Genomic DNA, 25,458 nt, shown 5'->3' with positions numbered 1-25,458 from the left:
TTATTTCCTTATATCATGATAAATGTTTATTATTCATGCTAGAATTGTATTAACCAGAAACATAATACATGTGTGAATACATAGACAAACAGAGTGTCACTAGTATGCCTCTACTTGACTAGCTCGTTAATCAAAGATGGTTATGTTTCCTAACCATGAACAAAGAGTTGTTATTTGATTAACGGGATCACATCATTAGGTGAATGATCTGATTGACATGACCCATTCCATTAGCTTAGCACCCGATCGTTTAGTATGTTGCTATTGCTTTCTTCATGACTTATACATGTTCCTATGACTATGAGATTATGCAACTCCCGTTTGCCGGAGGAACACTTTGTGTGCTACCAAACGTCACAACGTAAATGGGTGATTATAAAGGTGCTCTACAGGTGTCTCCAAAGGTACATGTTGGGTTGGCGTATTTCGAGATTAGGATTTGTCACTCCGATTGTCGGAGAGGTATCTCTGGGCCCTCTCGGTAATGCACATCACATAAGCCTTGCAAGCATTGCAACTAATGAGTTAGTTGCGAGATGATGTATTACGGAACGAGTAAAGAGACTTGCCGGTAACGAGATTGAACTAGGTATTGAGATACCGACGATCGAATCTCGGGCAAGTAACATACCGATGACAAAGGGAACAACGTATGTTGTTATGCGGTCTGACCGATAAAGATCTTCGTAGAATATGTAGGAGCCAATATGAGCATCCAGGTTCCGCTATTGGTTATTGACCGGAGACGTGTCTCGGTCATGTCTACATTGTTCTCGAACCCGTAGGGTCCGCACGCTTAAGGTTTCGATGACAGTTATATTATGAGTTTATGAGTTTTGATGTACCGAAGTTAGTTCGGAGTCCCGGATGTGATCACGGACATGACGAGGAGTCTCGAAATGGTCGAGACATAAAGATTGATATGTTGGACGGCTATATTCGGACACCGGAAGTGTTCCCGGTGATTTTGGAGAAAACCGGAGAGCCGGAGGGTTACCGAACCCCCCCCCCCGGGAGAAGTAATGGGCCATATGGGCCTTAGTGGAGAGAGAGAGGGGCTGCCAGAGGTGGGCCGCGCGCCTCCTCCCCCCTGGTCCGAATTGGACTAGGAGAGGGGGGCGGTGCCCCCCTTTCCCTCTCCCTCCCCACTTCTTTCCCCCTCCCCTTTCCCACTCCTCCTGGCGCGCCTATAGGGGCCGGCCGGCCTCCTCCCCTTGCTCCTTTATATACGAGGGCAGGGGAACGCCCCTAGACACACAAGTTGATCTTCGTGATCGTTCCATATCCATGTGCGGTGCCCCCCTCCACCATATTCCACCTCGGTCATATTGTAGCGGTGCTTAGGCGAAGCCCTGCGACGGTAGAACATCAAGATCGTCACCACACCATCATGCTGACGGAACTCCTCCCCGACGCTTTGCTGGATCGGAGCCCGGGGATCGTCATCGAGCTGAACGTGTGCTAGAACTTGGAGGTGCCGTAGTTTCGGTGCTTGATCGGTCGGGCCGTGGAGACGTACGACTACATCAACCAAACGCTTCCGTTGTCGATCTACAAGGGTACGTAGATCACACTATCCCCTCTCGTTGCTATGCATCACCATGATCTTGCGTGTGCGTAGGAAATTTTTTGAAATTACTACATTCCCCAACAAAAATACCCTGTTGATTTCTTGTTCTTGGTTCCCCACAAGATGACTTTTGTCCCATTATCTTTGGTAGACCTTTTTTGAACATCGTTAATGCTAGAATAGACTTTGAGAAACAAACTGACGATGTTAGTTTTGGTGATGAGTCTCATGAGTTCAAATTTTCCAAGTTTATTACAAAGCTTCATGAAAAAGATTTTGCTAGTAAGGATGAAATAATTGGTCTTGCTTCTATTGTTGTGCCTCCTACTAATCCACTTGAACAATATTTGCTAGACCATGAAAATTATTTGCATATGCATGAAAGAAATGAAATAGATAAGATTTTCTTTGAACAACGTCCTCTGCTTAAACACAATTTTCCTATTGAAACTCTAGGAGGTCCTCCTCCACATGTATTTAAGTTTCCAATCAATACAATTCTAGCATGAATAATAAACCTTTGTCGTGAATAAGGAAACATAATAATAACAACTTTATTATTGCCTCTAGGGCATATTTCCATCATTTTTAACGAGCAACAAGTAGCAATAGTAACAAAGGTGCAGCAAGGTATCCCAATCCTTTTTGCAGCAAAGGACATGTCGGAACGTTCTCTTATGATAAACAAAGCATTCTCGAGGACACATGGGAATTGATCTAGTCACTTTCATCATGTTTATTTGATTCACATTTGGTACTTTGATAATTTGATATATGGGTGGACCGGTGCTTGGGTATTGTTCTTACTTGAACAAGTCTCCCACTTGTGATTACTGCCTCTCACAAGCATCTGCAACTAAGAAAGAAGAATTAAGATAAATCTAACCATAGCATGAAACATATGGATCCAAATCAGCCCCTTATGTAATAGCGCTTAAACTAGGGTTTAAGCTTATTTCACTCTAGCAACCCATCAATTACTACTCCACCACACCTTCCCTTAGGCCCAAGTAAGGTGAAGTTTCATGTAGTCCACGTTCACGTGACACCACTAAGGGATTCACAACATACATATCATCAAAATATCGAACGAATACCAAATTCACATCATTACTTATAACAAAACTTCTCCCATGTCCTCAAGAACTTGGTTGAAGATGCGGAAGTCCCGGAAGCCGAGCCCTCCTTTCTCCTTCGGTTTGATCATAGTTTCCGAAGCCCTCCAGTGCATATTTCTTTTCCCTTCTGATACGTCTCCAACGTATCTATAATTTTTGATTGCTCCATGCTATATTATCTACTGTTTTGGAAATTATTGGGCTTTATTGTCCACTTATATATTATTTTTTGGGACTAACCTATTAACCAGAGGCCCGGCCCAGAATTGTTGTTTTTTGCCTGTTTTAGGGTTTTGAAGAAAAGGAATATCAAACGGGCTCCAAACGAAATGAAACCTTCGGGAACGTGATTTTCTCAACGAACAAGACCCAGGAGACTTGGACCCTACGTCAAGACACAAAAGAGGAGGCCACGAGGTAGGGGGCGCGCCTACCCCCCCCCCCCAGGCGCGCCCTCCACCCTCGTGGGCCCCTTGTTGCTCCACCGACGTACTCCTTCCTCCTATATATACCTACGTACCCCCAAACGATCAGATACGAAGCCAAAACCCTAATTCCACCACCGCAACTTTCTGTATCCACGAGATCCCATCTTGGGGCCTGTTCCGGAGCTCCGCCGGAGGGGGCATCGATCACGGAGGGCTTCTACATCAACACCATAGCCCCTCCGATGAAGTGTGAGTAGTTCACCTCAGACCTACAGATCCATAGTTAATAGCTAGATGGCTTCTTCTATCTTTTTGGATCTCAATACAATGTTCTCCCCCTCTCTTGTGGAGAACTATTTGATGTAATCTTCTTTTTGCGGTGTGTTTGTTGAGACCGATGAATTGTGGGTTTATGATCAAGTCTATCTATGAACAATATTTGAATCTTCTCTGAATTCTTTTATGTATGATTGGTTATCTTTGCAAGTCTCTTCGAATTATCAGTTTGGTTTGGCCTACTAGATTGATCTTTCTTGCAATGGGAGAAGTGCTTAGCTTTGGGTTCAATCTTGCGGTGTCCTTTCCCAGTGACAGTAGGGGCAGCAAGGCACGTATTGTATTGTTGCCATCGAGGATAACAATATGGGGTTTTCATCATATTGCACGAGTTTATCCCTCTACATCATGTCATCTTGCTTAAGGCGTTACTCTGTTTTCATTAACTTAATACTCTAGATGCATGCTGGATAGCGGTCGATGAGTGGAGTAATAGTAGTAGATGCAGGCAGGAGTCGGTCTACTTGTCTCGGACGTGATGCCTATATACATGATCATACCTAGATATTCTGATAACTATGCTCAATTTTGTCAATTGCTCAACAGTAATTTGTTCACCCACCGTAGAATACTTATGCTCTCGAGAGAAGCCACTAGTGAAACCTATGGCCCCCGGGTCTATCTTCATCATATTAATTTCCTACTACTTAGTTATTTCCTTTGCTTTTTACTTTGCTTTTACTTTACCTTGCATCTTTATCACAAAAATACCAAAAATATTATCTTATCATATCTATCAGATCTCACTCTCGTAAGTGGCTATGTAGGGATTGACAACCCCTTATCGCGTTGGTTGCGAGGATTTATTTGTTTTGTGCAGGTGCGAGGGACTCGCGCGTAGCCTCCTACTGGATTGATACCTTGGTTCTCAAAAACTGAGGGGAATACTTATGCTACTTTGCTACATCATCCCTTCCTCTTCGGGGAAAACCAACGCAGTGCTCAAGAGGTAGCAAGAAGGATTTCTGGCACCGTTGCTGGGGAAGTCTACGCAAAAGTCAATATACCAAGTACCCATCACATACCCTTATCTCCCGCATTACATTATTTGCCATTTGCCTCTTGTTTTCCTCTCCCCCACTTCACCCTTGCTGTTTTATTCGCCCTCTCTCTCTATCCTCCCTCTCTTTCTCTAGTTGCCTCTTTTTGCCCGCTTGCTTTTTGTTTGCTTGTGTGTTAGTTTGCTTGCTTGTCACGATGGCTCTACCTAAATTTGGTGATATTCATCTTAAAAGGTTAGAAGAGATCGAAAGCAATGTCAGGAGTTTTATGGTTTTACAATTTGAACATAATAGTTTCTTCAGAAACGAGCTTAAGGAACAGAAAAGTTTTAGGAGTTTTATGAATAAATAGCTTGATGATATGTCTAAAGAATTCGATGGTTTAAGATCCCAGATTGCTCGTCTTGAGAAATTGAATGCTGAAATTTCAGATAGGCAGGCTACCTTAGTTAATAGGATGGCCGCTAAACCGGATTGCTATGAAAATAAGTGTCCCCTATTAAATCTTTGTTTTGCAATATGAATCTTGATAATGATGGGACTGAATATGATCCACCTTTACCTAGAAGGTGTTCCAAGAATTTAGAATTTTTTGATCTTGATGCTAAATTGATAAAAGTGAGTTGAAGAAATTAAAACCCTAGATGTTGCTAAACCCACTATTATGGATTTCAAGGAATTTAACTATGAAAATTTCTATTTGATTGACTGTATTTCCTTGTTGCAATACGTGCTAAATTCTCCTCACGCTTATAGTCAAAATAAAGCGTTTACTAAACATATCGTTGATGCCTTGATGCAATCTTATGAAGAAGAATTCGAATTGGAAGTTTCTATCCCTAGAAAACTTTATGATGAGTGGGAACCAACTATTAAAATTATAATTAAAGATCATGAATGCTATGCTTTATGTGATTTGGATGCTAGTGTTTCCACGATTCCAAAGACTTTGTGTGATTTGTTAGGTTTCCGTGATTTTGATGATTGCTCTCTAAACTTGCACCTTGCGGATTCCACTATTAAGAAACCTATGGGAAGAATTAATGATGTTCTTATTGTTGCAATTAGGAATTATGTGTCCGTAGATTTTATTGCTCTTGACACAGATTCAATCCTTCATGTCCTATTATTCTTGGTAGACCTTTCCTTAGAACGATTGGTGCAATTATTGATATGAAGGAAGGAAATATTAGATTCCAATTTCCATTAAGGAAAGGCATGGACTTTCCTAGAAATAAAATTAAATTACCTTATGAATCTATTATGAGAGCCACTTATGGATTGCCTACCAAAGATGGCAATACCTAGATCTATCCTTGCTTGTTATGCCTAGCTAGGGGCGTTAAACGATAGCGCTTGTTGGGAGGCAACCCAATTTTATTTTTATTCCTTGCTTTTTGCTCCTGTTTAGTAATAAATAATTTATCTAGCCTCTGTTTTGGTTGTGTTTTTTGTGTTTAATTAGTGTTTGTGCCAAGTAGAACCGTTGGGAAGACTTGGGGAAAGTCTTCTTACACTTGCTGTAAAAAACAGAAACTTTAGCGCTCACGAGAACTGCTGCCATTTTTATTTGGAAAGTGATATTTAGTTAATTATTTTTTAAGATGATTAATAGATAAATTCCTCACGTCCAGCAATTTATTTTAGAATTTTTGGGGTTCCAGATCCTGCGCTAGCTACAGATTACTACAGACTGTTCTGTTTTTGACAGATTCTGTTTTTCGTGTGTTGTTTGCTTATTTTAATGAATCTATGGCTAGTAAAATAGTTTATAAACCATAGAGAAGTTGGAATAGAGTAGGTTTAACACCAATATGAATAAATAATGAGTTCATTACAGTACCTTGAAGTGGTCTTTTGTTTTCTTTCGCTAACGGAGCTCACGAGATTTTCTACTTTGAGTTTTGTGTTGTGAAGTTTTCAAGTTTTGGGTAAAGATTTGATGGATTATGGAACAAGGAGTGGCAAGAGCCTAAGCTTGGGGATGCCCATGGCACCCCCAATATAATCTAAGGACACCTAAAATCCAAAGCTTTGGGATGCCCCGGAAGGCATCCCCTCTTTCGTCTACTTCTATCGGAACTTTACTTGGAGCTATATTTTTATTCGCCACATGATATGTGTTTTGCTTGGAGCGTCTTGTATGATTTGAGTCTTTACTTTTTAGTTTACCACAATCATCCTTGCTGTACACACCTTTTGAGAGAGCCATACATGATTTGGAATTTGTTAGAATACTCTATGTGCTTCGCTTATATCTTTTGAGTTATATAGTTTTGCTCTAGTACTTCACTTATATCTTTTAGAGCACGGTGGTGGATTTGTTTTATAGAAACTATTGATCTCTCATGCTTCACTTAGATTATTTTGAGAGTCTTAAATAGCATGGTAATTTGCTTAAAATCCTAATATGCTAGGTATTCAAGATTAGTAAAATTTTCTTATGAGTGTTTTGAATACTAAGAGAAGTTTGATGCTTGATGATTGTTTTGAGATATGGAGGTAATAATATCAAAGTCGTGCTAGTTGAGTAGTTGTGAAATTGAGAAATGCTTGTGTTGAAGTTTGCAAGTCCCGTAGCATGCACGTATGGTAAACGTTATGTAACAAATTTGAAACATGAGGTGTTATTTGATTGTCCTCCTTATGAGTGGAGGTCGGGAACGAGTGATGACTTTTCCTACCAATCTATCCCCCTAGGAGCATGCGCGTAGTGCCGAGGTTCTTGATGACTTGTAGATTTTTGCAATAAGTATGTGAGTTCTTTATGACTAATGTTGAGTCCATGGATTACACGCACTCTCACCCTTCCATCCTTGCTAGCCTCTTCGGTACCGTGCATTGCCCTTTCTCACATTGAGAGTTGGCGCAAACTTCGCCGCTGCATCCAAACCCCGCGATATGATACGCTCTTTCACACATAAACCTCCTTATATCTTCCTCAAAACAGCCACCATACCTACCTATTATGGCATTTCCATAGCCATTCCGAGATATATTGCCATGCAACTTTCCACCATTCCGTTTATCATGACATATTCATCATTGTCATATTGCTTAGCATGATCATGTAGTTGACATAGTATTTGTGACAAAGCCACCGTTCATAATTCTTTCATACATTTTACTCTTGGTTCATTGCATATCCCGGTACATCGCCGGAGGCATTCATATAGAGTCATACTTTGTTCTAGTATCGAGTTGTAATCATTGAGCTGTAAATAAATAGAAGTGTGATGATCATCATTTTCTAGAGCATTGTCCCAAGTGAGGAATTATAAAAAAATGAGAGAAAAGAGAGAAGGGACAATGTTACTATCCTTTGACACACTTGTGCTTCAAAGTAGCACCATAATCTTCATGATAGAGAGTCTCTTGTTTTGTCACTTTCATATACTAGTGGGAATTTTCATTATAGAACTTGGCTTGTATATTCCAACAATGGGCCTCCTCAAGTGCCTTAGGTCTTCGTGAGCAAGCAAGTTGGATACACACCCACTTAGTTTCTTTTGTTGAGCTTTCATACATTTATAGCTCTAGTGCATCGGTTGCATGGCAATCCCTACTCCTTGCATTAACATCAATCGGTGGGCATCTCCATAGCCCATTGATTAGCCTCGTTGATGTGAGACTTTCTCCTTTTTTGTCTTCTCCACATAACCCCCCTCATTATATTCTATTCCATCCATAGTGCTATGTCCATGGCTCGCGCTCATATATTGTGTGAAAGTTTATAGGTTTGAGATTACTAAAGTGTGAAACAATTGCTTGGTTTGTCATCGGGGTTGTGCATGATGAGAGCATTCTTGTGTGACGAAAATGGAGCATGACTAAACTATATGATTTTGTAGGGATGAACTTTCTTTGGCCATGTTATTTTGAGAAGACATAATTGCTTTGTTAGTATGCTTGAAGTATTATTATTTTTATGTCAATATAAACTTTTGTCTTGAATCTTTCAGATCTGAATATTCATACCACAATTAATAAGAATTACATTAAAATTATGCCAAGTAGCATTCCGCATCAAAAATTATGTTTTTATCATTTACCTACTCGAGGACGAGCAGGAATTAAGCTTGGGGATGCTTGATACGTCTCCAACGTATCTATAATTCTTGATTGCTCCATGCTATATTATCTACTATTTTGGACATTATTAGGCTTTATTATCCACTTTTATATTATTTTTGGGACTAACATATTAACCGGTGGCCCAGCCCAGAATTGCCGTTTTTTGCCTGTTTTAGGGTTTCGAAGAAAAGGAATATCAAACGGAGTCCAAACGGAATGACACCTTCGGGAACGTGATTTTCTCAACGAACAAGACCCAGGAGACTTGGACCCTATGTCCAGACACAAAAGAGGAAGCCACGAGGTAGGGGGGCATGCCTACCCCCCCCCAGGCGCGCCCTCCACCCTCATGGGCCCCCTGTTGCTCCACCGACGTACTCCTTCCTCCTATATATACCTACGTACCCCCAAACGATCAGATACGGAGCCAAAACCCTAATTCCACAGCCGCAACTTTCTGTATCCACGAGATCCCATCTTGGGGCCTGTTCCGGAGCTCCGCCAGAGGAGGCATCGATCACGGAGGGCTTCTACATCAACACCATAGCCCCTCCGATGAAGTGTGAGTAGTTCACCTCAGACCTACGGGTCCATAGTTAGTAGCTAGATGGCTTCTTCTCTCTTTTTGGATCTCAATACAATGTTCTCCCCCTCTCTTGTGGAGAACTATTCGATGTAATCTTCTTTTTGCGGTGTGTTTGTTGAGACTGATGAATTGTGGGCTTATGATCAAGTCTATCTATGAACAATATTTGAATCTTCTCTGAATTCTTTTATGTATGATTGGTTATCTTTGCAAGTCTCTTCGAATTATCAGTTTGGTTTGGCCTACTAGATTGATCTTTCTTGCAATGGGAGAAGTGCTTAGCTTTGGGTTCAATCTTGCGGTGTCCTTTCCCAGTGACAGTAGGGGCAGCAAGGCACGTATTGTATTGTTGCCATCGAGGATAACAAGATGGGGTTTTCATCATATTGCATGAGTTTATCCCTCTACATCATGTCATCTTGCTTAAGGCGTTACTCTGTTTTCATTAACTTAATACTCTAGATGCATGCTGGATAGCGGTCGATGAGTGGAGTAATAGTAGTAGATGCAGGCAGGAGTCGGTCTACTTGTCTCGGACGTGATGCCTATATACATGATCATGCCTAGATATTCTCATAACTATGCTCAATTCTGTCAATTGCTCAACAGTAATTTGTTCACCCACCGTAGAATACTTATGCTCTCGAGAGAAGCCACTAGTGAAACCTATGGCCCCCGGGTCTATCTTCATCATATTAATCTCCTAATACTTAGTTATTTCTTTGCTTTTACTTTGCTTTATTTACTTTGCATCTTTATCACAAAAATACCAAAAATATTATCTTATCATATCTATCAGATCTCACTCTCGTAAGTGGCCGTGTAGGGATTGACAACCCCTTATCGCGTTGGTTGCGAGGATTTATTTGTTTTGTGCAGGTGCGAGGGACTCACGCGTAGCCTCCTACTGGATTGATACCTTGGTTCTCAAAAACTGAGGGAAATACTTACGCTACTTTGCTGCATCATCCCTTCCTCTTCGGGGAAAAGCAACGCAGTGCTCAAGAGGTAGCACCTTCCTTCGCCCCCCATAAGAAATTCCTCACCATCCGGGTGAGATCATCACAAACGCTCTGTGGTAGCCGAAATACCCCCATCAAGTACGTTGGAAGGGACTGAGCAACTAGTTTGATCAGAACTTCTTTCCCTCCTTGTGATACACCATCACCCCACTCTAAAATCCTCTTATTGAGCTGCTCCTGTAGGTTTTGGAAACGACCCTTAGACATGCGGCCGGTAGGTGTAGGAAGCCCAAGGTAGCATTCCTCAAAGTGCAAATTATGTACGTGCAGCACCTTGGATACCGCCGCTTGGTTAGCAGGTTGGGATCTACTTCCAACTAAAATTGAAAACTTGGCAGGATTTATTGATTGTCCTGTGTATCTCTCATTGATGGCAACAACATCCCTGACTTCCGTAGGTTCCGAAGTCATGGCTCGAAAGAATAATAAGGTGTCGTTTGCAAAAACCAGGTGTGATATGCCCGGCGCCCTCGGGCACACCCGTACAGGAGTGATATGTCATTGTTGCACTTTCTGTTTCAAAATAGTGCCAAGTCCATCAACAACAAAAAGGAAGAGGAACGGTGATAATGGGTCTCCCTACTGTAACCCATATGACGGGGCGAACAAATCTGAGCTGGCTCCATTAACTTTGCCAGTATAAGTCAATGAGGTTACACACCTCATGATCGAGTGCACCCACCGGTGATCAAAGCCAAGTTGTCGCATCATTCGCCGAAGGAATTCCCAATCCACCATATCATATGCCTTGGAACGCTCAAGTTTGTAAGCACATACACTCCTATCTGGATCCTTCTCCTGCTTAATAGAATGTAAGCATTCAAAGGTAAAGAAAGCATTATATGTGACCAGTCTACCTGAAACAAAAGCACTCTGCTCTGGGGCAATAATATCCTCAAGGAGAGGCCGAAGTCGGTTCACCGGGAACTTAGATATAACCTTATAGATAACATTGCACAAACTGATGGGGCGAAATCCAGACAACCGTATTAGTTCTTTCACCTTAGGGATCAATACTATGGAGGTGACGTTTACTCCCTCTAGCATGATACCCGAGTGAAAAAATGGTTTCACAACCCCGATTATCTCTTCCTTTAGGGTACCCCAATGTCGCTGAAAAAATCTTACCAGAAAGCCGTCGGGGCTAGGAGATTTAAGAGGTCCTATCTGGAAGAGAGTGTCGCTGATTTCCTTATTCGTGAAGGGTCCACACATTTTTTCATTGATGTCCTCTGTCCCCTTTGCTTTAAAAAGATGAATAACCTCCATTGGGTCAACATTCGGATCAGCCGTAAACATATCCTCAAAGTACTTTTGTGCCATCTTAATCATAATTTTCCGATCCCGCTGCCACACCCTATGAGAATCTGTTAACCCCTTGATCCTATTTTTCCTTACCCTCCAAACAGCTTTACGGTGAAGATAAAAGGATTTATATGTTCAAAAGAATGGATGGAACAGAAGAATAACGGTTACTGAGAGAACAATAGAATATTTTGTATTTATTTTCTTACAATATGTTTTTTGTGAGAGTTCTTACAATAAGTTTTAGTCAAGCACATATTTTCAAAAAATATCACATTGTGTTTCCTGCTTTAATGTTTGATTTCCATATACTTGCACGAATTATGTACGCATTTACTACTGTGAAACCCAGGTGGTCTACGGACCTGGATGTATTTTTTATTTCTGGTGTTCTTTCTACTACCTTGACAATTGAGGAACAGATCCGAAATTTTCCTCGCAAAAAAGGTGCCTTCACAATTCCAAATTTCCTTTGTGTGAAAAGCCTGAATTTAGGTCATAAGTTGTTATATGTATGCTTACGCAAGATTTCACTAAATCAAGCAAACAAACTTTAAATATGCATGTCAATTATTGTTAGATGCTCATTATTGAATTTGTTCTACTATAGTTTCACATCTCATGTCATTGCACTTGATTTTCTTAGCGATGCCTAAAATACGACAAGCCTTGCTCCTTGAACACTTCTACTTAGAAGGAATTGGATATATAACAAACATGTGTGTGAACTTAAGTTTTTGTGTAAGCGCATACTAAACAAAGAAAAACTTTCAAAATTATGAGGTCGCCTGGATAAAGCCCACCAAGACAGGCTGGTGGGTGAACATCTGCGCATGAGAATTCTAGATTTTTTTTAACACATCCGCACATATTATAGACACCTTTTGCGAGGATACTGTTTCTTCCGATTGAACGCACGGACCTATTTGCTATCCCACTAAGAACAGATACACCACTCATCTTTTACCCGATGATAGTGCTAAGCTGAAAGAGGGGTACCATCAAAGGACATCACTATGACTTTCTCAACTCTATACTCCATGGTTTGGACTAGAACAATTCTTTTTTTAACCGCGGACACTGAGCGTGTTTTTTTAATGATAAAGAGTGTTTCGAATTGTTCTTGCTTTAAAAAATATTCATATTTCAAATTATGTTCACGCTTTTCAAAAAAATCTTAAATTCCGCAAAAAATGTTCCATTTTTCCAAAAGTTACAAACATTGTTCTCCAAAACATTAAAAATAAAATGAAAACCATGTGTTCAAATATGTTCCTTTTCCAATAAAAACAATGTTTTGAAAAGTATTCAATTTTTTAAAATAATATTTTTTATGTTCCATGCACCACTACACTTCCATCAGATAGGGTGGCTTCTTCACGTCTCGACTTCATGCTCCGAAAAGCGATAATCAAAGTAACCTTATTACCAATGTTTATCATAATTGGATATAAGAAATGATGCGTGATGGTACACGGAGCAGGATTTATGAAATTTTGTCGCCCGTTGCAACATATGGGCATTTTCGCTACTACATATCATAGAAGAGTGTAAATCCTCGTAGGGCAAAATGAACAAAAAATTGATGTGGAGATACTTTCTCTCTCTCTCTCTCCCTCCCTCTCGGAGACTATGAACAAAAGATGTGCCCACCAAGATGATAACCCTTCGTTTCGCTTGTTTGAACGACAGTTGGCATTTGCTTCGTTTTCTTGCACGGAAAACGAGACCCTGCTTTTTGCCGAAAACAACTCGTCGAGAGACAAGAAGCCATCGATGAAACCGAATTTCCACAGCTGGTCGTCCTCTCGCGTTCGGTTCGCCAAAGAAGCGAAAGGAAAATCCGGAGACCCCCCTGGGCCAGAGCAAACACGATAAGGTGCAAGGCACATTTTTCTGATTTTCTTTCATCCAGTCCAACTCCCCAGCCTGTATTTCTCTACGTGTATTTCTATGGCGAGCCGAGGGAGACAGCGACGGAAGAAAACAAAAGGGGGCGCCTCTCATCATCGCGCACGAAAGGGAAAGCATCAAATGCAGCCACCTCTTCATCTTCTTGTTGATTTATTTTGACATGTTGGATTCTTTTCCCTGGCCCGTTCCCCTTTGATTCCTTTCTCAAAAAAGTTTTTCATCGCCATGTTTTGGTCGCTTGCTCGCTTGCTGTCGTAGCTTCTTTGCTTCTTTTGTTTTGCCTTACCACCACCGAGCGAGCGCCCCGTGAAAAGAGAGATGGGCATGGCGACCTAGCTTGGCCTTTTGCTTTAAACTTGAGTTCTTTTTTTGTTTTTCTCGGCTCATTTTTTGGTTTCCTCCTTTGTCTTTACCGGGGGGCTAAAGTGGCCAAAGCTTCTTTTCTTTAACGGCGAAAACGACAGGCCAAGGTGATAATAATTTTTACTTTCTATAATCCCCGCCGACGCAAACTGTAAATAAATGTATCAACTGTTAGATAGTAGATATAAGCATGTGGATATTGCTGTGCCTCGCTGCTCTGCTCGTATGGTGGAAGGGAAGGTGAAATTAACGCGGGTCACGGTCACGGTCGTGCAAAGGAAGAATGGACATGTTCGTCTGACCTTCTCCGTGTCTTCATTTTCAACGAACACTTTTTAGTTTTTGAAACAGATGCGAAGGGAAAAAAAAGGCTTAATTTACTAATTACCGTGGCCACTCCATTTTGTTCGCCGCATAACCTGATCCTAACAAAATTAAAGTCGATCCAACCACGAAACGGCACATGCGTTTTACCTCTTTCTGCAAGCAACAAAAGAAAAAGAAGCAGGAATTTCCCACTCCCAATTTACACGGCCCCCTTGTCAGAGACGTGTTGAGGCCACCTCTTTTCCCAGTGTGTGTGTGTGTGTGTGTGTGTGTGTTTTGGCCTATTTTTCTGGTGTGTTGAGACTACTGGTGGTACTCAAGAGTGAGAAAGACCCGTCTTCTTTTCTTTTCTCTCGTTTCTATGGATTTTAACCACCTTTCCCTTTTCCGGGACCTCCCTCGAGCCTCTCTTTCACGCCCTGCGCCACCCCCTCTCTCTTTTTCCCTCTCTGAAACCTGAGTCTGAATTCCGAAAGAGAGAGAGCCTGAGCCCATGCCTTGCCTGAGAAGTTTCGTGCCCTGCACTGCCCTGCCATGCTGCTTTCTCTCTAGAAAGCCCTCCCGTTTCCAGCGCCATGATGCTGCAGTCCTCGTCAGTCTTCGAACAGAGGGAGAGAGAGGGCAGTGTTCTTTTTTCTTTTACTACTAGTAACAGTGGCGCTGCAGCAGTAGAGCAGCAGTGGCAGTGGGAGAAGGAAGAGAACTCAGCTGGAGTGGGTGGGCCGTAGCTTTCCTGAAAGCAAGACGTGTAAACTATTTCCGCGCTGCCATCCCATCCCATCCCATCCCACCCCTGCGTCAGCAGCGGCACTTGTCACTCTCACCTGCTCGCTCTCTCTCTCTCTCCCCGCCGCCACCACACACACCACCGTCGCCGACTCGCCGTGTGTGCGGGTGCGGTGGTCGGTCGCGGTGAGGGGAGGAGGAGGGTGGGGTGGACAACGACTGCTGCCATTTACCGTGACAGTGGGCCCGGATCACGGGCGGGTCCGAGCGAGGGCCCGCGTCCGGCGGGCCTGATGGGGGCCCTGAGGAAGCAAGATCGGTCCCGAATGGACGGTGGTATCTTTCCTCCTCTCGCACCAACGGCCCATTTGCGTGTACCAAATGGGGAATGAAGAACCAACGTGTTGGCAAGGAATTGCTGGCCTGCTGTTTGTTTATTAAAAATGGCAGTCCTGTCCTGATCACGAATTCATAACGGTGGGAGGTTACATGCTGTTTTGGGTGTGTGTAGGCCATGTTAGAGAGAGAAGCTATTTGATGATTTGGAGGACCTCTTTAATGGCTTTCTTCTTTCCTTGCCCGCTCTTAATTTCTTTGTCCCTTTCTTCTTTTTGCATCATACGGAGTATATGGTTAGATAGATCGAATCGCACAGCTACGCGCATCAATCGATACAAATGACCGAGATTCTTTTAAGGGACAATGCTAGGCGTCAGTCGGCCGATCAACAATAGCAATAGGTTGTAGCACCGGCCGTCCGATTGCCCTCCGCATGGCAGTTAGATGCAACACTAGCCGCGCATGATCCAACCAGTCCTTCTTTACAATGCCTCCATGAGCCCCGCACATGCCCTCATCCATAGTAGCACCCCCGTCAATAGCAGCTTTGCGGTAGGCACCAATCACCATTCACAACTTGACTCATAATATCGCCTGGCCGGACCCACATCGTGCTTCTCCGAGATAAATAGCTAACTGTAATTGAAAGCATCAACGACTCATCGTGTTGGCCGCAACACTATCCCACGTCGATAGTATCTTTTCAAACTCGCCATCAAATATTCCTCCTTATCAGTTGTAGCTTCTCTACCTCGCCTTCAAAGCACCCCCCCCCCCCTTCCGATTGTAGCTCTAGCACGCCCTTGCCAAAATTCCCGCACACCCTCATCGTAACACCGTCTCACGCAAATTGCAGCTCCCGACCTTGTTGGTCACAAATTGGTACTCGTTGGTTGCAACTCTGGACTTGTGGCATCGGTGCATCGCCGGCCAACCCTTTGCGGTAGCACATGTGGCAGACGGTGGTTGGCCTTGCATAGATAGGCCCCTTAGCGGGCAGCAGCACGGTAGCTATCGCAACGGTGGTTCCCCGGGTATTCCGATGACGGCAGGAGAAGATCGCAACGATGATTCCCCCAGGTATTCCAGTGACGGTAGGAGAAGATCGCAACTAGGTGTTGTGCACGGTGGTCGATGCAAGAGTCTGTCCTGAGTAGGGGATATATACGAGAGGGAGATGGATGATTCAGGAAGAAGAAGAGAGGGATAAGGTAGAACATGTGTGACACCCCACCAAACACGCGGGCTAAGTCGAAGTTGTGAATGTGGCTTCGCTGCGGCCGATGCAACGCGTGATCGATCGATAGATTCATATCGTTTACCCGAAAAAATGGGATAACGTTACGCGTTGGCCAGCTAATCTTTTGAAGATATCGTCCAGACCGTGAGTTGTTGGATCCATCTTGAGATAGCCGTCCGATCCAGCTGACAAGGTTTGCAACATAGGTCATGTTCGCTAGCAGGTTTCGCTCAAGGATTTGCATAATGGCACTCTGCAACATGAGCCATGTTGCACTTGGAGGGGTTGCAACATGGCCATGTTGCGCTCGGAGGTTTGGTAATCACTCTTTTTGCAGCATGAGTCATGTTGCCACCGCGGCATATACTCCTTAATCGATTTGCCTCCACAACCCTGCAACACCGACATCGTCGCGTAGCCCTCCAACCAGACGACCCATTCGTAGCATGGCGGCGCCTTCCACAAAATTGGGAAGCACCCCCCCCCCTCGCCGCCGCCCATACACACACCTGATGACCGGGATTAATGCGCCATCAATTGTCCCCGCTAGCGGTACCTGATGGGGGCGAGGGGATGGCAACAGGGTGCCTTGGGAAGAAAAAGATTCAAGAGGTGATGTCACCATGGATTTGGAGATAGACTGGCCTTCCCTTCACATCTGGTGTAGATCGCTACGTCGTCAGCAAGCTCTGTCGAAGGGGATCAAGCGATGTGTGAAAAGACTAAAGAAATTAGAATGAGTAACGCGGTCAGTGTGAGGATAAGATATCATGGGCGGGGCGGTGCGTGGGCCCCATGTGAGATGTTAGGATATGATCTCAAGTGAAAAAGATATGAAGGCCGTATATGGCGATTTTGTGTTTGCACATTACTACTATAGCCTTCATATCCATATGAAGTGTGCTCTATAGATGATATGACGGCCGCAGATATGATGACTCTTCTTCTATAGTTGGAGACTACAAGCTTGTGTGTCAATCGAGACAAAGATAAATTTACTTTCTCTAGATATAAAATATATACTTTTGTTGGCACAAGGATATTGCTCCTTAAAACCAGCGGCGTAATCAATTGGTAAAAGCTACCCCCTAAAGAAATATCAGGGTGTTTATAGATCACTTATACTGTCTCCGTCCAATAATATAACATGATTTTTTTACACTACACACTAATGTAAAAAATGATTTTATATTATAGGACAAAGGGAGTATTTGTTTACACATGGAGTAAAAGTTTTTATCCGATTGGGGCAACACACCAAGAGCAGATCACCGAGCGAGCGTTGCACTGAAGCCAGCCACTTGGTCCCTCTTGGCCCAGCCACGAGGCCTGGGGAGGGCGGTCAAAAGCCACGAGCACCACCACCACCACCACCACCGCCTGCGACAGAATTTTTACCACGCAGCAGCACCACCAGCAGCAGTAGGTACCACTCGCACTCGGGCGCCCTTTTTCTTTACCGTGCCCGAGAGACGTCCCGTCCGGTTTCACCGCTGCGCCCTTTGTTCGTTCCCCTGACGCAAGATCGATCGGACGAGACGAGGAAAAGAAGCCGGGGCTTCGCTCGGCGGGTTACGGACAAAAGGCGCGATCAGTGTAATCATGGCCCCCAGGATCTCGCGTCCCCGTAGCGGGGGCACTCGCCAAGCACGATGGCCGCGCCTCCACGCCCCACCCCGCCCCAACCCCAAGCAAACCTCGATCGTATTTTTCTCTCGGGAAAATTAGAGCCAATTTCACTTTATTTTTGCTCCACACGCACAATTACTTGGAGAGCACACATCATGTGACCTCCATAAAGATTTGTACAAACGGTGCGGGTGGGTCTACGAGGACGCCAGGGTCTTCAACCGCCCAGGTGAAAGGGAAATCGTCGTCAAACGAACGCCTGTCGCCTGGCGTCACGAGAATCCTGCTGCACCCGGCGGTCTTCATTTTTCCTTTTCCCGGTGCCGGACGCGGACGCAGATCTTCTCCCCTTTTTTACCGCGGTGAAAGCGGGGGTGAAGTGGGAGCGGGGCAAAGGCGGGGCGGGGTAGAAAAAGCGGCGAGCGGCAGAGCGTGGTCACTCACGCCACCCCCATGGGTCGGGTCGAGTCGCGATGGTGGCAGAGGCATCGATGCCGCGGCAGAGGGGGTGGGCGCGGCGCCCGAGAATGCACGAGCGGGCTGCCTCTCACGACGATCGCGCGCAGTTCTCCGCATTCCCCACCTTATTTTAATCCCGGATTGACGCGCCACCGGATAGAATACTCTGCTTGCTTACTGGATAGACGGGCCCCCACCCTGGGAACCCATGGGCCCCGGCCCTCATCAGTCCTCGCCTTGTTTCGGCCAGGTGAATGATCGGCGTTCGGCTGTGCATCATGGCGTGCTCCCTCGCCCAAATCCAAAGCTCCTTCGTCGTTTCCTCCGGCGAGAATCTTCCCGACCGGAATCATGGCGGATCACAGTAACAGCACCAGCGCCACACAGTTCGGCTCACTCAATTCATCATGCCGCAGAGCAGAGTGGGGAAAAACATGGCATAAACTTGAATTATTGCTCATCATAGTTCATCATCTCTTCAATAGCAATAGCAATAGCAATAGCAATAGCAATAACAAGCACCATCCATAAGATTATATAACAACTCTTCACTGGCAAGGTAAGTCTTAGATTGATCAATTCCTACAGGCAAGCAGAGAACAGCCGGCGAGAAGCCTCGCCGGACGATCCCCCTCTTCTTCTCTTACAGCTGCTGCTACTAGTACTAGTCGGCGGGAGGGGGTGAAGCGTCACCAAAGCTCCACGGCCTCCTCATGGCGAGAACAAAAATTACATGGCAGGGGGGTCAAAACTCGAAATTAATGGAGGATGGATGGTGCTGCTAGGGGATGGGAGTGTTTTTTTCTCTTTTTTCCGAAACAAAAAAACCCCGGAAAAACGAACACGGAAACACCAAAAACTGGATCCGCCAACGGATCGAAGCGCGCCGAGGAGAAAGAAACGGAAAAGGCGGTGGGTGGAAAAATTGGGGATCCGTCCATCTACTGGCGGTTATTTTGTCCGCCTCGCCTCGCCACGCTCAGAGGACGGCGGCGAGCCCCGTGACGACCTTCGCCCTGGGCTGCTGCTTCTTGCTCGCCGCCTCCTCCGTCGGGCGCCACGGCGATACCACCACCGTGATCTTCTCGCCGGGGGTGGACGAGACCCCCCCGCTCTGGTTCATGCCGAACAGCAGCTCGAACTCGCCGGAGAAGCTCGCCGCCGACACCGCCGTCGCAGTTGCAGTTGCAGAGGCGGCGGGGGACGGGGCGGCCGCCTTGTCGCCGGTGCGGACGTGCGGGGACAGCCACTTGGCGCGCATGTACTCCGGCTTACGCCATGGTGGGAAGTGCAGCCCCTTCTTCTTCATGCTCTGCCGCGCCGCCTCCGCCACCACGGACACGATCTTCCCGAGCCGGTCGGACGTGCCAACGAACAACGGCGGCAGCGCCTGGAGCGCCGCGCGGTACGCCTTGGTCGACCGGGCCACCTCGAACTCGGACCTGAAGTGCACCTCCACGATCAGCCTCGCTCCGTCCCCAACAACGGCGTCGATGTACTCGTGCTCCCCTGCGTAGACAGACAGGTCCGGTAAGCCCCTGCCATGCCATGAAAGGGGAATACGCCGAGCTTAATTAGGTGAATCGAGGAGGACGGGATGTGTACCAGCGGGGTAGGACTTGGTCTTCTCCCAGCGCGACTTGCAGACGGCGGCGTCATAGCCGAGGGCCCTGAGGCCGTCGGCGACGGCGCGGCGGCACTCGGCCTTGCCCTTGCAGGTCCTGCCGCACCGCTCGGCGATCCTGGAAGCGTCGGCGAGAAGGTTCCGCTCGGCGACGCTGGCGCTCTGCACCAAACTCTGCACGCAAAGGGAAAGGAGGCAACCGCCTCGTAAATTCGTTGCGGCTTTTCCCAATTTGGGAGGGGTTGGCGTGCCATGCGGAAATTCCAGTAGTACCTTGAGTGCCTCCAGGGTGTCGCCGGCCGCGGACGGGGGAGGCGCGGAGGCCTGGCCGGAGGGGAGGAAGAAGCCCTCCTCGTCGTCGCTCTCCTCGTAGTTGCTGCCGTTGAAGCAGTTGCAGCGGCCGCGCGGCGGGCGCTCGACGGCCGCGGAGTCCTCCATGAAGCTGAGCACCATGCGGTCGAGCCCCACCGAGCCGACCTCCGCCTCCCCGCTGCCCACCGGCCTCTCCTCCTTCTCCCGCTCCTTGCCGTCCCCGGCCACCGCGAGGCGCTCCGAGGCGGAGACCCTCACGAGCAGCCTGCGGAGGCGGGAGACCCTGGGCGGCGCGAGCGGCGGCGGCGGCGGCGGCTTCCCGTCCATGGCGCCGTGGTGGTGGCCGGCCTTGAGCTGGAACGGCATCGATCGCGTGAATCCTAACCACTACCGCAACCACGCCATCCCCAATCCCGAACTCCAACCAACCACACCAGCGCAGTTACACACCACCACCACCAGTCCCGACTGCAACCACCGCTCCTACCACACACACGCAGAAAAAAAAAGAGATAGGACGCCCTCTACTGCCCGTCCAGTTCGCCGGCGGCGACGGCGGCCATTCCCGGCGGGCGGCTGGTTTTTTTTTTTCCTTCCCTCCCACGGTCGGTCGCCGGTCGCCTCCCCTCCCCGTCTCCTTTTCACAGTTTACAAGCGAGCGAAGGGGTTTCAAACGGGAGGGGAGCCTCGGGGTCTTAAAGGGCTCAGGTGGGGGTGGGGTGACGTGGCGAGCCGCGGGCCCGCTGGCCCAGCGGGTACGTGGCGGAGTGGGGCGAGCGGCTGGTTGCCCGACGGTGACACGCGCCTCGCACGGCGTTTGCCGTCTGCGCCAGGGAACGGTTGCGCATGCCCATTTTGCCCCCAGATAATGGCCGGCCCTTTCCAGGGCCATCTGCTGGAGCTCAGGGGCAGAATAGGGATTTCGCGCTGGGAGGTGGGGGGCCGTGGGTGGCGTGCGGGCGTGAGGTGTGGAGTGGACTGGATAGTGAGGGACTACTGCTAGTGCTACCGACCCGTTTAAAAGTTTTTTTCTTTCTTTTACAGAGATATTTTTATCTTTTTTGGTTGGATTGGATAGGGCTGTTTTAGCGTCTTGGGCCTAGAACATACGTAAGGACTTTTGAGCAGGATGTTTCGATTTTCCTGCTACAGTTTTTTTTAGAATCACTGCTACAGCTTCTAAAACATTTCCTAGCCACCAACAATTGTTGGTTTATCGTTATGGTACACCCCATGTTGTACTTCTCTTTTTTGGGGGGGAAAATGCAAGTTGTACTATGACTGCTTCGAGTCAAAATAAGCATCATATTTAGAGAGGGCCATAAAAATTTGCTTCCTAATTTACCCGCAACGCAAACGCCGATACAACTATAAACTATTGAAATAATGAGAACTTTAATTCGTACGTAAAATATATAATAGTAGAGTATTTATTCTAGATTTCGAAGAAATTCGGTTGATCGATGGTGCTTGAAGCTATCGAGCGTAGAGATATTCTAAGATCAGTGATGACTCACAAAGCCTAAAATAAAATTCAGCAATTGATTTTGCAACGATCAAAACAAGAGCATCTCTGGTCAAATTTGGCTACCCTGACGTCCGCGGAAAAGAACCGGCCACCCCCATTTGTTCGCTTGGGCAACCACATTTGTCGTATTCAAAATCTCGAACCAATGCGACCTCAAAAAAGGAAATCTCAAATCAATGCAAAGGCATGCACGAGATCATTCGATCAATATAGCAGACAACCAATTCAACGATTCAAGATTGCTCTGAATAATCCAGGATGGAAAAAAAATCAACAATTTATAAATCAATTATCCTTATTGATCTCCTTCTTTTGTTGATCAACAATTTCTTCTAAGTTTTTTAATGATTGAATTGGATGTGGTTGTTCTAGCATGGTGGGCCCAGTGCCTCGAGAGACATTTGTGCAAGATGTCTCAATTTTTCGGCTTCAATTTCTAAAATATTTTCCTGTCACCAGTTGTTATATTAAGATAGTATTAGTAAAACCCACCCATGTTGTACTGGTACAACGTCAAATAAAATTAGCATCATATTTAGGAAGGACCAAAAAATGTGCTTCCTAATTTACCCGCAATGCAAACACCCATACAGATATAAACTGTTCAAATAATGAGAAATTTAATTCCTACATAAAATATATAATTGTAGAGTATTTATTCTAGATTTCGAAGAAATTCTATCGGTTCGATCGTGCTAGGTGCTATCGAGCGCATTGATATTCTGAAACAAGTGATGACCGACAAAGTAGAAAATAAATTTCAGCATCAGATCTTGCAAGGACCAAAACAAGAGCATCCCCGGTCAAACTTGGCTAACGTGAAGTCCACAGACAACAGCAGGCCATCCCCATTTGTTCGTTTGGGCAACCACACTCGTCGTATTCAAAATCTTGAACCAATGCAACCTCAAAAAAGGAAATCTCAAACCAATGCAAATGCATGCACAAAGATTATTCGATCAACATAGCAGACAACCAATTCGGTGATTCAAGATATGTCAGAATAATCCACGATGAAAAAAAATCAACAATTTATAAATCAGTTGCCCTTATTGATCTTCTTCTTTTCTTGATCATCCATTTCCTCTAAGTTTTCTTATGATTGGGATTGGATAGGGTTGTTTTAGCGTGGTGGGCCTACTGCCCTACGGAAGCTCGATAGTGTTTCAATTTTTCAGCTACGGGTCGAAAACATTTCTCTATCACCAATTGTCGGATTATACCCACATAGTGGTAGTAGAACCTGGGAAAATATCTGGTGCACCGGTGCTTGTGATGCTTGTGGTGCTACCGGTGCACCGAACTCATGTTGCACATTTTAAATGTTTGAAAAATTCTGAAAAAATCGCACATACACACAACATTTATGTAGGTTGTCACAAAATTTCAAGTCAAATACAAAATATAGCTTTAAAAACAAAAAATGGCAAATTCAACACTAAATAGTAGATATCATAAGTTGGGCTTTAAATTTGGCCCATTGTCACACTGATGTTAAATTTTCATTTTTGTATCTCAAGAAATGTTTCAAATTTTGATACGAAATTTTGCGACAACATACATTGATGTGGTGTCAATGCGCTAGATTTTTCTTTCAGATTTTTAAAAATGTTCTATTGCATCCGGTGCACCGTTAGCACCACAAGTGTGGGTGCACAGGATATATTCCCGATACAACCTACCCATGTTGTGCTTCATTTTTCCGGGAAAACACATGTTTTACTACATCTGCTTCGAATAAAGATGAGCATCATTTTTAGGGGAGACTAAAAAAATCCACTTCCTAATTTACATTCATCGCAAACTCTCATACAGTTATAAACTGTTCTAATAATACGAAAAAAAATTCCTACATAAAATATATAATAATAGATTATTTATTCTAGATTTCTAAGAAATTCGGTTGGATCGATGGTGCTTGGAGCTATCGAGCGCAAAGATCTTCTCAAACCAGTGACGACTGACAAAGCCTAATGTAAATTTCAGCATCTGATTGTGCAACGACCAAAACAAGAGCATCCCTGGTCAAATTTGGCGAATGTGATGTCCGCGGACAAGGGTCGGCCTCCCCCATTTGTTCCTTGGGCAACCACATTCGTCGTATTCAAATCTCGAATCAATGCAACCTCAAAAAGGGAAATCTCAAATCAATGCAAAGGTATTCACGAGATCATTTGATCAATATAGCAGACAACCAACTCAACGATTCAAGATAGGTCAGAATAACCCATGATGAAAAGAAAAACAACAATTTATAAATCAATTGTCCTTATTGATCTCCTTCTTTTATTGATCAACCATTTCCTCTAAGTTTTCTTATGGCTGGGATTGGATAGGGTTGGTTTAGGGTGGTGGGCCTAGTGCCCTACGGAAGCTCGAGAGACATTTGAGCAAGATGTTTTGATTTTTCAGCTACATTTTTAAAAACATTTTTTGTCACCAGTTGTCCGATTATTTCCAGATAGTAGCAGGGCAACCTACCCATGTTGTGCTTCATCTTTTCGGTAAAAACACAAGTTGTACTACAACTGCTTTGAATAAATATAAACATCATACTTAGGGAGAACTAAAAAATTCACTTCCTAATTTACGTTCATCGTAGATGCCCATACATTTATAAACTATTCAAATAATGAGAAATTTAATTACTACATAAAATATATAATATTAGAGTATTTATTCTAGATTTAAAAGAAATTCGGTTGGATCGATGGCGCTCGGAGCTATCGAGTGCAAAGATATTCGCAAACCATTGATGACTGATGAACCCTAAAATAAATTTCAACTTCAGATTTTGCAACGACCAAAACAAGAGCAACTTTGCTCAAATATGGCTAACGTGATGTCCGCGGACAAGATCCCGACACCCAGGGCACCTCGATGTGCCCGCCATGTAGGACTAGACGCAAGGGCATGTGCTGATGGTGTCCTACATAGGGGGTACTAATCACGTCGGCTCCCAGAGGTGGATTGGCCGAGGACCCCCAAACGACCAACCAGTTCGCCACATCCATCAGGCCCCATGATGTACCTAAGATGGAATCTTCTAAAGACTTGGCGCATACTCCAAGGCACAAATGCAATCTTCGGCATGTTTATCTCCAGACGCAACCTGCATATCTATAACCCTAGGTACCCCCGACATTTATATAAGCCGAGGGGTTTAGACCGTTGAGGTAGAGATATTCGAATATGATCTCGAGGTAGATCAACTTGTACTTTGTACCCAACCTACAATCAATACAACAAAGCAGGACGTAGGGTTTTACCTCTTCAAGAGGGCCTGAAGTCGCGTAAACATTGTGTCCCTTCTTTGTCCTGTTACCATTGTGCCAAGGCAACCAGCTCAGGACCTCCTACCCGAGATCTGTCGGATTCGACTCCTTCATTGGTGGCTCGTGCGTGCCCCTCCTCGTAGCCGAAGCGGCTCGATGGCTCGTCTTCAAATCAACAATAGCATCGGCTGTGGCATGAACTTCTTTAAGGGATAACTTTTTGTCTTCGGCAACATCATGTTTTATACTGATTTGACTAGCCACCTCAGCCACATAAAAAAC

General features: G+C 45.1%; 1 protein-coding gene across 1 annotated transcript; it reads right to left on the bottom strand.

The window, feature by feature from the left end:
- Positions 1-18,970: 18,970 nt before the first annotated feature.
- Positions 18,971-21,044, bottom strand: LOC123105404 (uncharacterized). The gene is made up of 3 exons (XM_044527464.1): positions 20,335-21,044; positions 20,043-20,235; positions 18,971-19,946 (listed from the first exon to the last, which is right to left on the bottom strand). Exons 1-3 carry the CDS (start codon positions 20,737-20,739, stop codon positions 19,417-19,419), a joined length of 1,128 nt encoding a protein of 375 aa, XP_044383399.1. The 5' UTR covers positions 20,740-21,044; the 3' UTR covers positions 18,971-19,416.
- Positions 21,045-25,458: the final 4,414 nt, after the last annotated feature.

This window comes from Triticum aestivum, chromosome 5A (assembly GCF_018294505.1).
Source record: "Triticum aestivum cultivar Chinese Spring chromosome 5A, IWGSC CS RefSeq v2.1, whole genome shotgun sequence".
NCBI lineage: Eukaryota > Viridiplantae > Streptophyta > Magnoliopsida > Poales > Poaceae > Triticum > Triticum aestivum.
Note: the sequence above shows the minus strand (reverse complement) of the source record. Positions and strands in the feature narration are given on the sequence as shown.